Raw genomic sequence first — 13,143 nt, 5'->3', positions numbered from 1 at the left:
TGTGGTCATGAAATCTTCTCTTCTTGTCCCAGTGTATCTCTATATTTTATGCTTACGGAAAATATTCGTATTGAACAAGTTCCTATTGAAAAGTCTATTGTCCCTCCCTCGCGCGGTAAACGTGTCGGACGTGAACCTGTACCACCAATATTTAACCGTTGTTTAGCAATAACGCTCCTTTACAAGTGAAAGTTTTCTCTACGTGTTATAAGCAAACCAATAAACTATCACCATATATATCTGTAAAACAGCCTATTTATTGCAGTCCGTTATATGAAGGATGACTATAGTGCTGGTTCTGGAAATTCGCTCCCGCGGGATCTTGCCTCTCGCGAAAGAATCGACGTCTCACTCCGGCCCTAATAAACGTTTCCAGTCCAAACGTCGTTGTCATTGGTTCTCCGGAGTGTCGCAGAAACATCATTAATCAGCGACGCGTCCATCTCGCAACCGATCGGTGACTCCCAACAATCGCCTACCTACCTCCTCTCTCTCTCGTTTGACGTGCCCAGCGTGCAGAGAGACACTCGCCGTTCGTGAATGACGGACCAAACTGGAGGTATCGCTCAACGGGATCAATGGCAGCCCGCAAAAGGAGCGCGCGCTATCGCAGCGGCACGCGCCCGCCCCGTCACCGACTCTCGTCGTCCACTGACTGTGCGCACGTGCGGTACGCACATTCGGGCTTTGTTTCGCGCTCGCGTGGTTCCTTATCGGGAAGCGCGGTCCGAGCCGCCAGTTCCCGTCTCCCGACGCGCGCTCCCCGTGGACTTAGTTTAGTTGGGGAAAAGCAGCGCGGGATAAGGAGCCTGCAGCTCCGTGGCTTCCGTACGATATACGAAGGCACGCGCCTCCGAGGAAGGGGACGGACAGTTTTGCCGGCCCGTCGCCATCCTTCGTTTTCGGCCCCGTGTCCCCGGAACGCTCTCGCCCTCTCTGTGTGCGTGGGGCGCGGCGAGGCAAAGCACACGTGGCATTTAGAGCGGCCTTCTACGCGATGCCCCGCGCCGATAAGGGACCACGTTTCCGCGATCCTCCATACTGGGAGGGGGGGGGAAGGTGCTTGCGTGTTGGGAGGTGGAGGGGGAACAAAATGAGGCGCGCCTGTGGAGTGTGCGAACGAGGAGGGACTGTCGTTTCGGCAGCGAAAACCTTCATGATTGTCATCCTTAGTAGGAAACTCTTAATTTGAGAACTAGGATACTGTATTGAGTTTCAATACTCCCTCCACCACCACGCAAGCAGCCACTTCCTCTACGTTGTTTCACAATATTCATTTAATATCTGCTTCAAGTTCTTTTCTGCACTTCCATTTGTACATTGGTGTAACAAGCCAAATAAAAACTGTTCGAGTTTTTGAACTCAGCAAAGTAATTACTCTCCCCCAGCTCCCTCTAGTACTTCACAAACAGCCATCCAGGGAGAATTTTGTGTTCGAAAACGATACAGCCTCATGGCGGCCGCAGTGTTTAAAGACAGACAAAATAACACGCTCAATTAGCCGTTAAATATGCTTATGTAATAGCAAAAGGGACCCTGTTATAATGCCAGTAGTCTTGGTGAAAGATTTGAAACCCGCGAGAGCGAGGCACATGTGGAGGCCCTACAGTAGCATGTTTGTTCGTGTTAAGCACAAACTGCCGATACTGAAGCTCCTACACGGTGATTCTTGATAGTCATGTGGTTTGTTCTGTCCATTAAAGGTACTCGCAGTTATTGCTCCCACTTGATGGGACGTTACACATTCGCGGTCACTGTATTATTCGCAGGTAAAATAAAAATCATTACAATGCATTGTAAAAGAATGTAGCAAATTTTACAAGCTAGGTGACGTCGGAAATACCCATGCACATACTGGACCTGACATTGTTACGTTGCAGTGTGACATACCTGCACTGATGCTTTTGCGGTAAATAAAGAAGTAAAGGTTCACCTATTTCTTTTCTTATGCAGTTATAGTGAAACTTCTCTCTCTCTCTTTTGCAGCCATTTCAACAAAAAACACGCAAAACAGCAAAAGCTGTATTTGGCACTTTTTAGCCTGAGTCGTTTTTGCGTCAATAAAACCTACCATCATCATCATCATCATCATCAAGACAGCAAATGCTTGATTTAAAGATGAAGTGCCGCGTAATGTGAACTAGCCGAACAAGAAGTCTCGTTTTGCTTTCTCAAGAGGAAATCACTTATTCGATAACTTCTCATCGACTTGATGAAAATAAAAGAGTATTGACAATGGTTTGCAAGTCTGGAACGACTTAGTCACCCTCTCCAGTGTTCAATGGAAAGTGAATAACTCCACCAATTTCGTCCTCCATCTTCGGAACGTCATTGAAAGCCTCTTACCAGGCGACGAACAAGCACGTTCCTCAAAGCTCGTAGTAGAGTGGAATCGCGTAAAACACTCACTGTTCACAGCGAGCTCACGTGAGTCGTGCGAGCACGAACTGTCCACGTCAGCGCGCTGTGCCGGGCTTTGAGCCCGGCGCACCCTCAACAATCGCCCCGAGATTCAGAGTTCCCTCGGTGCCAGCAACCCCGAACTGGCATGGGATCGACGGCACCCGGTATGTAGCGGGCGTGTGTGTGTGTATACACAGACACCGCTGGCGGATGTATAGTGTACGGACGGAAACACACCGCCAGCACCACCGATGGCTGGCTTCATTTATCTCCCGGCCAGACAGGGAAGACCGACTGGGGAACAAGGGACCTACCTCTCCCCGAGCAGGAACGCGCGGCCGGCCGCGCATCACCGCATTCTCACCGATGATGCTGCCGTATATCGCTGCTCCCGTTTCTCTCTATACCCGCACGACAGGCCTGTCCCTTTCCTTTCCCATCAGGGATTCCCGACCCGGGAGCACAGCTTCGCTGGCCCGCCGCCGTTGGGTGAAGATGGTCGGGGAGGAAGGAATCGATGTGCCGCGGAATGTGTCAACTCGGGGTCGTTTTCTTTCGCGCCCACTGGACGCTACGTGCGTCTGTGCGTAGGTGGAGCGCCCGCACTCCGTGTGAGCGCAGCAGTTGGGCGCGATAGCTGGGGGGCTCTTGTGGTCCTGCGCTCCTTCATGTCCTGTGGTGTATATACTCGTTTACAGCTGGCTGTCCGCGGCCGCGCAGTATACCAGATGAGGGCACGTCTTCCAGCCCGTACGTATATTGGGCGTGTATAGAAATATAGACGTCGCATGAAGAAAAAAAAGATAAGTTGCTGATATGTTTATCTAGTGATTTTGAGCGGCTCTCATTTGGCGCAACGAAGACACTTACTTCTCTGAGCTGTACGATACTAACTTAAGATTGTAGTTACTAACTAACCTTAGTTACGATACTAATATATCGAGAGACGGAAAGAAAGAGCTGAGTATTATGTATTGCGTGTAGAACAGATAACTGTTGGTGTGGCAAGATGAGCAGCAAAAGGAAGGAAGTGCACTGGATGTCGACGGAGAAAGAGACGGTGTGACAGAATTGTGAAATTTGCCAGACGGTTATCATTACAGTGTTTTTATTACGCGATGGCCCCACAAGTCCAGATACGTGCAGATACCTGATGTCCCTGTTTTATAAGAATACTTGACAAATACAGGTATTCCATAAGTTAGCTGAGGCACTCTCCCTGTGTGAAAAAAAAACTGAGAAAGAATTAGTTCATGAAATAACGAAAAATGTCTGATGCGGCATGGCTTTTCGGTTACAACTAGGGACACAGTTCACACGCAACAATATATACCAATCTCATGCGAAAACTCAGACAGAGGGAGATATAATAACTGTCCCATTACGACGACGTGATCATGAGGGACGCAGAGTTCTCGGAAAATTTCGACCAATATTTGTGCTTTAACATGCAGTGACACAGCCAAATACACGGGCCTCTAAACAGTTTGTCTCCATTGAAATACGACCACCGCTGCCGGGATCGAAGCCACGGCTTTCAGGTCTGCAGCCGAGAACTAGCTACAGCACCACGGCGGGCCAGTAATAGTTGATAATTAATGGTACGAGCAATATGGCTGGAGTCAGCGTTTTCAGAAGTCCACTTGAGTGTGTTGAGCACGTGAACTGCTGACACAGTGGCTGCGGAATGTTGTGTGCCTTTGTGGTAGACGCAAAAGCGCACACAGGACTTATTTTCTCGTCGAAAGGCTATGTATTAGACATCAGCTCCACTTGGCAGTCTTTGCCAAGCAGTGGCAGTATGCAGCCTTCCATATAACGTTGAGTACGACTTATGTATATGGTATCTCGTAGATTCGCAATTCTTCTATAGTGCTTCAGAGCTCTGGGGGTCCTTACATCGCGGGACCCTTGAAAGAAGCCCTAAATAACTGCGCACAGGAATTAGCGATGTAACGGCGTGAGGACTGTGTACACGCTTATAAACTTGGCTCTGGCCGAAGCGTTGTCGTGGCGTCACGCGAGACGCACAAGCGTTGGCACTCGTCTACCTCATCGCCCGTAGATACACGGTGGCGTGCGAAAGCGGCCAGGATCGACAGGCCCGCGCTGCTGCCGTCCAGCGAGGACGCCGCGTTCGGCTCGGCGCAAACAAAGCGGCAACAAATGGTTCGGCTGAACCGCTTCGACGCCCCAAGCGGCAGCCGGCTCGTGAATATTTGAGCAGGCTCACTCTTTCGGTGGCGCCAGATTCGCGTGCGCGCCCCAGCTTTGCCACGTACGCACGTGCCTGCGTGCATATATGCGCTGCGTGTCCGACGCTTTTCGACGTCGACTGATGGCTTCCGCGCGTGGCTCGCGTGCTCTCTCCGCTTTTCGACAGTTTCACTCTCTCTATCTCCGTACTCATGAGGTGTCCAGTCGTAGTGCTGTGGCGTGACACTGCAGCAGTTTCGCAAGCAATTTCGAGGGCACAGCGGCTTCCAGCGACAGAATCGAGAGACCCGTGTGGAGAGACCATGAGGATAGCCTCTGGCAATTGCATTGAAAATACCGGTATGCCGAACTGCGACCGACCACTGCGATGAATACGGCTTGTCGCGAGAGCCAGCGCATGGTCTATGGAGTGTGCGTGAAGGCCAGCCTTGCAGGCGCTTAATTCTGTCGAGCATCCGCACTGCGCCCGCTGATAGTTTTCGATATAGGTCGTTTGGCTCACTCGGATATATCCCTTTAATACACATGACGCGACTGAAGTATTGACAACCTTCAACGCAGTAATGGCAATTTAATTGCTGGCCTTTCAATGATAATATTGTAAATTTCGTCTCTTCATTCACACCTTGAACAAGCATCTGTTCCTCCCACATGTCTTCTTTCTCTTAATGAGGATAACCGGACTTCGACAATGCTAGCCTGGCCCGAACGCACTTAAATGTGTTCAGTAGAGCGCGGACAGCCAGTAATCCAGCTGACTCCTGCAGATTCACCGAATACAATCAGAGCCCTAGCTTTCGGCTCCAGCATGCGACATTTACGTGAGCAACACGACCCAGTAAAGGACGAGGACACCAACTCGGCCCGAACGAAGCTAAGAAATAACAAGTTGTTGTGTGCGTACACAATAGCATATATACTTGCTTCACCTCTGCATTCTTCCTGTGGTTACATGATGAGTTTCCCTTTCGAGCCATTTCTTTTCGCACGGGGGCGCGGCAGCAGTGACACAACGTCGCATGCATTGTTCCGCGTTCACACCATTATTGGGCTTTTAAAGCAGAATCTGTTATCGGAAGCTGATCTGAAATCCTCACACCGGTATACTCCTATTTATTCCGCTATTATCATCATAATTTAGTAATTACCGCCATCAGCTTGAAACATCACTCTCTATAATTATTTGTCCCTCTCCTGTTTCGCCTAGGTTACCATGCTGTATAACGCGCACTCCGGAACGTGACAAAGTTCCAGGAACCGTGCATGCTGCATCCCTCCCAACCTCCTTCCATGTAGCTGCTACATTTACACTGCCTCGGCCGCCCCGCTTCTAGGTATTCTTCTAACTCAGCCTCGATTCCCAGCGGCACGCAGGCAACGAAAGAATTCACGCGATGAGGACCGCATCCCACGGACAGCCGGACGCGCCAAGAGTTCGATTCGGCCGAGACGCGAAGAATCCGTGACCAATCACTTCTCTCCGCGCTCTTTGAAGGCCAGTGAAGGTGGCGACTCGCCTCTTTATGTTCGTTCAGACGTGGCGCCAGCGTTAGTCCTTTTCTGCCAGAAGACAGGCCCCGACGGTCACGTGAAGGCGAGTGAACGACTCAACGCGCAAATCTCGCAGTTATGCTCGAACACATGGCGGATATTTAGACTGAACGCGAGGCAAAATATGCAACGACGTACTAGAGATGAAATAAGGTTTCCGTGATTGGTGAAGATTTCGCGGCCGTGGCAAGAGTGTGTTCATGTGGAAAACCTTTGAGGGCGGCGAATCTCAGCCACTTCACTCGTAAAAGATCATGACTCGAGTAATATTACACGCCAATATGTTCGAGGTGACCTAGTCGGCAAATATGCGGCGAGGCAAGGGGAAAAATTGGAGACATTTCGATCACCATATTCAAATATCCTGCTTGATCTGCTTTACATGGTTCAAATGAGTCGCACGCTTTTTTGGGCTTACACCACGGTAATTCTCCCTGGCTGAGGCATACCCATACCTTTGAGGCCACTGGGCGCACATTTGATGTCTTAAGCCGACTTCACGCGTTGCATCAAAAGAACTGCGGTGCGGCAACACTTATCAACGCGAACTGTCGCTTATGGTACCGCGTGCCCCATTCAGAGGTCGCGTGCCGAATCCGCCCAAGCAGGCCCCTACTTCTTAACGCAGTCTCTGCTATACGACGATCGAAAGGCCGGATCCTGAAGGAGGCCATATACAACCCGGACACGCCTGCACACCTCGCCGCTTTGATTGTCCGCCGCACGACCTACTGTAAGTACAGCAGGTCGTGGTCCGCCGAACCGTCCGCAGGACCGCGCGCCGACAACCATTCCTCGAGTGTTCGCGAGCCACATTGACGATGTCGCGAGTGAGGGCCGACCTTGGCGCGGACGCGAAGCTGTCCGCCCGTCAGTTCGAGTCTCGGTTGCCAGACGCGAAGAATGAGAAGGAACTGCGCCGGCGTCGCGAGCCACGGCGGCCCTGGCAGAGGAGAGACGCGAAGTCGCGCCGACACGCGTCACTGGACGCTCGAGGAGAGTGGCGGCCGCCTGTTGACTCCGCGTGCTCACTGCAGCACGCTGGCTACCTGCGTGTTTGCGCCAGCCGCCGCACGCTCCCTTTGTTGAGCTCGCAGGGCGAAAAAAGAAGGGGAGGGGGGGTAGTCCTCAGCGGAGGCAGGCTGCTGCTGCGCCGCGGTGGTGGCGTCGCGCAGCCGTCGTTTGCGAGGCGAGCGGGACTCTTTTGTTGGGCAGACAGCTCGTCCGTCATCATTGCCGACGCCGGCCGCCTTTGTCTTGGCGCCGTTTAGCTACGGCCGCTGTCGCCTCACTGCCTGTCCGTCGGCGTTAGCGCGCGCGCGCTCACAAACACACGCCAGCACGCACGCACGCTCGGAAACGCCACTGGAGCGCGTCTTTCGTATTTAACGTTTTTCTTTTTTTTTTGACTGCCGTGATTTCCCTGTTGGCTACGTTCTGCCGGGGCCATCGAAAGCGCGCACCAGCTTTGCGCCTTTTCTTTTTTGTTTCCCACACTGCGTCCGGTGCGTTCGCGCCTGTCAGAGAAGAGGGTGTTCGCGCTTCACTCGGCTGGCGTCGCGCCGCTTCCGAAGCCGACGCTGCCGGACGTCGTCGTCGTCTTGACGGTGAAGACCGACCGGCGGCTCGCCCTGCTGTCTAATGGCGCGGTTGCGCAACCGGCAACGAACGGGGCCGAGGTTGCTCCGCGGAGAGGAAAGAGAGGCCCCACTCGAAGCACCGCTAGGCACGTCCGCCCTTGGCGAGTTGAACTGTGTGCGCCGCGCGCGTTTTACAACCGTCCGTGCACACGTGTCCGTGTTGTGCTTGTTTCCTGTGGTGCTCATGGTCACCTTTTCTTCCTTCACGAGAGGTGCGTTTACACGCCGTGTTTTCTGAGCGCGTATACATGTAGCACCAAGTGCTTGCGGCATGCGAAATGTTAGAACATATATTTCTGCTCTCTCTGAAAACATATGCTCCAATGAAATGTTCTAGCCTGCTGCTGCTGCTGTTCCAGACAGCATCAGCCACTGATACAAGGACATTCATAAGCTTCCTGAAGAGTACTAGACTGGATAGTATACGACAAGAAAACCATTGCGTTATGTGTGGTTATCTATACGCATCACCTCTTCCTATCCCATCATCGCCTTCATTATTCACTTCCATCTTTTCTTTTTTTCTCTGTGCAGAGTGGCAGGTCACAGCGCACAAGCTCAGGCCTACCTCTCTTTGTTCGAATAAGTTTGTCTCGTCCTTCAGTATGAGGTAGTTATTGGCACCTAAACAGCTACCCGCAATAGATAAAAAGCGTCATTTATTACGAAACTACAGGAATTCTGCTGTTCAGGTGTGCATCCTTTTCACCATTCCTCGTTGCGCAGTACAAGTGTGCTACCAATATATATATATATATATATATATATATATATATATATATATATATATATATATATATATATATATATATATATATATATATGCACGAAGGTCACTTTTCAAAGCGCACAACTCAATGTCATAAACGGTATCGGGAGTTGCCCGTATCGTATCGCTTTCGTTTATTTTGGCTCGCAAGACAATAGGAAAGGGGCTATAAAGATGTTTCCGATAACTATACAGCTTACGCTGTGGTACTCGCGCCCCGGCATTCGAGGCTATCTTATTTGAAGATATCTTCCTACGTGTGTGATCGCTGTTTTTTGCCAGGTGCATGCCTCCGCTAACGATAAACCGGCATGAGGACTGGCTAGGCATCCTTTATTTTTCTTTCTTTCTTCTCCACTTGGAAGTATTTCTGTGAGTCAGAATTACGAATACAGAAGCCCAAACTTGTTATTTCAAAGGCTGCACTGCATGACGAAGTTGGCACGTTGGGAATTGTACCCCTGAAATCTATTTTCATACCTGTGATTGTCCGACCACTCATTTGACAGTGCATTGCGTTCTAGTTATCTTAAGCCTAATCTGCAAATACCAATATTATAACACACGCCGACGTATACACCGTTAGGCCCATTCAGGTTCACTCTTCCCCTGGACGTAACGCGAGCATAAATCGTACCGTAGGGAGATGCGTGCAAACGGTATAGTGCTCAAGTTCGCATATCGTTGAGTCTCCCTAGGGATCGTGCACTCACCGGCGGGCGGCGGCTGTTGAGGCGGGGGCGGCTGGTGCCTGGCGAGGTAGTCCTCCTTGCACACAAAGCGGTGCTCGTCCAGCACGTACAGCTCCTCGCCCGTCGAGAGCTGCTTGCGACACACCAGGCAGGTGAAGCACTTCAGGTGGAACACCTTGCTCCGCGCGCGTCGAACCAGGTCCGTCGGCGAGATGCCCAGTGAACAGCCCGCGCACTTGGTGCCGAAGCGCCTGTACGAGAGGAAAGACAACACAGACTTCTAAGAACAGAGATATGGGTTTGCTATAAAAGTGCTGCTACAGAGGCGAACGCACGCATGAATGTGATTTCAACACAATAGAGGTGTGGTGTTGTACAAAAGGAAAGACCTTATAAAAACTAGCATGGCGCTACTTTGCGCATGGTGCACATTACAACCACAACACCAAAGTAGAGCACCGGTGCACGTGTATTTGTCGTGAACTGATTACTTAAGGCTGTCTTGACAAGATTCTTCTTACAACTCTTTTATTTTTTCTTGATCCCGATATAATAATGATCAACCTGGCCCTCATTTGAAATAACGCAAATGTTCACAGCTTTGTTCTTGTTCATCATGACTGCACCATACAAACGGCATTGCGAAGGAATACAAATCACGCATTCATTATGCTTTTGCGCACATTTTTCATTCGCATACATGATAGAAGAGATATAAAGAAAGTAAAAGTGCAGTATATAGATTCGCTTCCCGCGCCTTTGTCCGCCTCTTGTACTCTTCACCTACACTCCGAAGTTAATCACGTCCTGGTCAAATGCAAGATATATACAGAAGACCAAAGAAAAAAATGCCGATGTCCTGGTTACATCTCGCATTTTAAGCAGAAGCTGATTAAGAGTGTACCAGCGGGCCGGACCTGTGTGTGCGGTATACAATATATGTGGCACTCTGTTCCTCTCTGGTGTCTCATCTCGTTCTTTCAGAGTCGTACAGGGAAAGTGTCCACCATAGAATGAGGCAATCGCGCGATAGTTTTCCTTGTTCAATAATCTCCTCCTCTACACTACTATGGCACAGAGCGAGAAGGACACTGCTTGTCCTCCTTGTAACAAACTCGAGTCGGTACACAACTTCTTTCAGCACTGTCGACAGCCACCTTCTGATTATAGACCTTCCGCGTGGAGCGTATGGGGGTTCACCTGTGGCCATTCGGCCGCGACAACGACAGCTATGAGCTTGGCCTGCCCGCATGTCTGCGAGCAACCCCGGCCATAGCTGACCGGTCATCGGGCATTGTGGCGAAGTTCTAATTACGGCGGCGGCTCCTTTTCGGCGCGCGCCCACCGAACATCGCGAGCGAGAGCTGTATGGAACCTTGTGTGCACACAACTCTCGATTTACTGGACAGGGCACGGTGTGCGGGTGCTTGCTTTCCGTCTTTCTCCTTGCGTATAAACCCGAACCTTACATGCCATATTCGTTGAGTTTACTTTTATAACTAAGCATTCTACGCGAGATCAAAGCGTTCAACCGCATCGAAGGCCAGTGAATGCACCGACCGTTTGGGACTCTGGTGGAACAGTAGACTCATCCATCATAGTGGCAGCTTTAATGGAATTTCACAGGAATAACGCGTATCACTGTGTCTGGAATTGGCGCAACGCGTGCGATTCTTCATTGAAGTTACTACAAGAACAAGAATATACGAAATTAGAGGTTTCTGTACTCGCATTTTACGCAACACACCGCAATTAAGCCACACTTTTTCGTAATGGAAAGTCAGTATTGATGCTAGGAATATCATTAATGGTGGAAAGAGAACAGTGGAGAGCGTTCACTGACAAAGGAATAGTTTTGCTGTGTTAAAGCCCTGTATTTTTATTTTGTTATGGAAGAACAAGTGTTTCTCCTGGTTCGCGAATAAGCGTTGGTCGTTTCCTAGAACTGCCCCCCCCCCTCCCAAAAAAAAAAAGTTGTTCGAGTGGTCCGACGTTGCAGCGACCGCAGAACAAACCGCCAAAGAGTGGTCGCCCGTCGAGATACCAAACTACCGGGGAGCTATCGAAACGTAGCCAAAACAACGAAAGCTCCACGCATCATTGCGCAACACAGCAACGGAAGTATCGACGTGGCCATTGAAGAAAAAGCATTTGGGAAGGTGAGAAGGTGATGGCGGGGTAGGGGCGACCTCTACGTTGGTTACAGTGTACTAGAACTACTTCCGTCTCGAAATTTTGAACTTGTGTGTCCACACACACATCCACACACAGAGAGGAACGCAAGGGAACATACATAAAGTATGCACATGAGTTCTACGGAATTTCGCCAGGTGGAGGAAGGGTTAAGAAATACATGAAGTATGGTTAAACCACTCCTCTCCGTTCCAAAAAAAAAAGGAAAGTTCTACCTGAATGAATGTATCTGCGCTCGTGAATTGGAGCTAATATACAAAGCCGTTAAACTCCCGAAAGCAGAGTATTTCCCTTATTTCTACTCACAACCCAGGTGAGATAATGCGCTGCAACGCTCGAGGACGCTGATTCAAAGACGCTGATCCTAGGGCAGCAGGCGAAAATTGACGGGAATGGTTCGCCATTGAGAAACTAATCCTGTCCATGCAAACAAAAAAAAAAACGATATACTTTAATTTAGGCAAGCATTCATGAAGAAAGAAAGTTCAGTGGCAAAAAACCAGCCTATAGTGTTCCGCACCACAGCGTGGCCCGCGATCTTATTGTTGATTTCGTGCGTCAGTTGCCACAAACCATTATTATTCTTTCCACTTAGATCCTAAAATACGCTCAACGTGGCCAGTTTTATTCGGGAGGGAAGCCCTGCTGTGGCAAGGCACGTACGAGCATGATGAAGACGTAGTTTACGCAGTGTGTCGAATATAGACATGCCGAGGTCGGGCAAACAGGTCTCCCAGCTCGCGTTGTCACCTATATGTATACACGCTGATACAAATCTGCCACGACGCTTCCCCAGCGCGCGTGAGCAGCGCTGTCAACGGCCGCGGTTGCCGCTGCGTTGAATTATTATCGTCGCAGCCTTGCGCTGTTTTCTCGGCGCTTGTGCAGAAGCACCGCTGAGGAGCTCGACCTATGGAGGGCGTGTACATGAGGTGTAATAGGAATTGCTTTCCCTCGCTGGCTGATGATGATAGTGTGTGTGTGTGTGTGTGTGTGTGTGTGTGTGTGTGTGTGTGTGTGTGTGTGTCGCACTTTTTCGAACGTTGAGACGATTTTCCAGTGTTATGTTATGTACTGTTACGCATTCACTCTTACGGCGACAGGCTTTGAATACTGCGTAAGAGTAATACAAAGTGTTTTGTTTACAACTTTTTTTTCACTTTTGTGAAATCCCGTATGGCGGAAGTATCCGCATCAAGATGCAGCAATTTCCCTTTGATGGTTAATGAACTGTGATGACTACGGTTGAAAGAATAAACAAGGAGGAAGCAACAAAAGGGAGAAGGCAGGGAGGTTAACCAGAAAGACATCCGTTTGGCTACCCTACACTGGAGGATTAGGGAATAGGACAATAAAAAAAACAAAGGAGGATATGGGATTAATTAAATACGTTTTCACGGTTTTTCCGTTAGTTTACGCGCGAATGCATTTTTTTTTTTGCACATGGTTCTGTCCAATGTGACTACAACGCTATTGCCGTGGTCAAAAGGGTCCAGAGAAATGCAAGGAAGCTGATTAACACGAAATATTAGCGAAATAGACGATGCACCGATTAAAATCATTTTTTCGAACCTTCTCTCTTTGTATGTGAGAGTCTTCGTCCAGATTAGAGGCTTGATCATCTATACGGTCACCATATTGACAGCTCATATTGAGTGCGACTAAACCTCCCCCCCCC

At 49.8% G+C, this 13,143-nt stretch overlaps 1 protein-coding gene across 1 annotated transcript in view; it reads right to left on the bottom strand.

Moving 5' to 3' along the window:
- LOC119179680 (LIM/homeobox protein Lhx1) overlaps positions 1–13,143 on the bottom strand; it is a 198,832-nt gene that overhangs the window by 102,505 nt on the left and 83,184 nt on the right. The window contains exon 2 of the mRNA XM_037430833.2: positions 9,294–9,523. Coding sequence (XP_037286730.2) covers positions 9,294–9,523 — 230 coding nt within the window. The remainder of the gene's footprint in view (positions 1–9,293; positions 9,524–13,143) is intronic.

This window comes from Rhipicephalus microplus, unplaced genomic scaffold (assembly GCF_043290135.1).
Source record: "Rhipicephalus microplus isolate Deutch F79 unplaced genomic scaffold, USDA_Rmic scaffold_21, whole genome shotgun sequence".
Taxonomy (NCBI): domain Eukaryota; kingdom Metazoa; phylum Arthropoda; class Arachnida; order Ixodida; family Ixodidae; genus Rhipicephalus; species Rhipicephalus microplus.
Note: the sequence above shows the minus strand (reverse complement) of the source record. Positions and strands in the feature narration are given on the sequence as shown.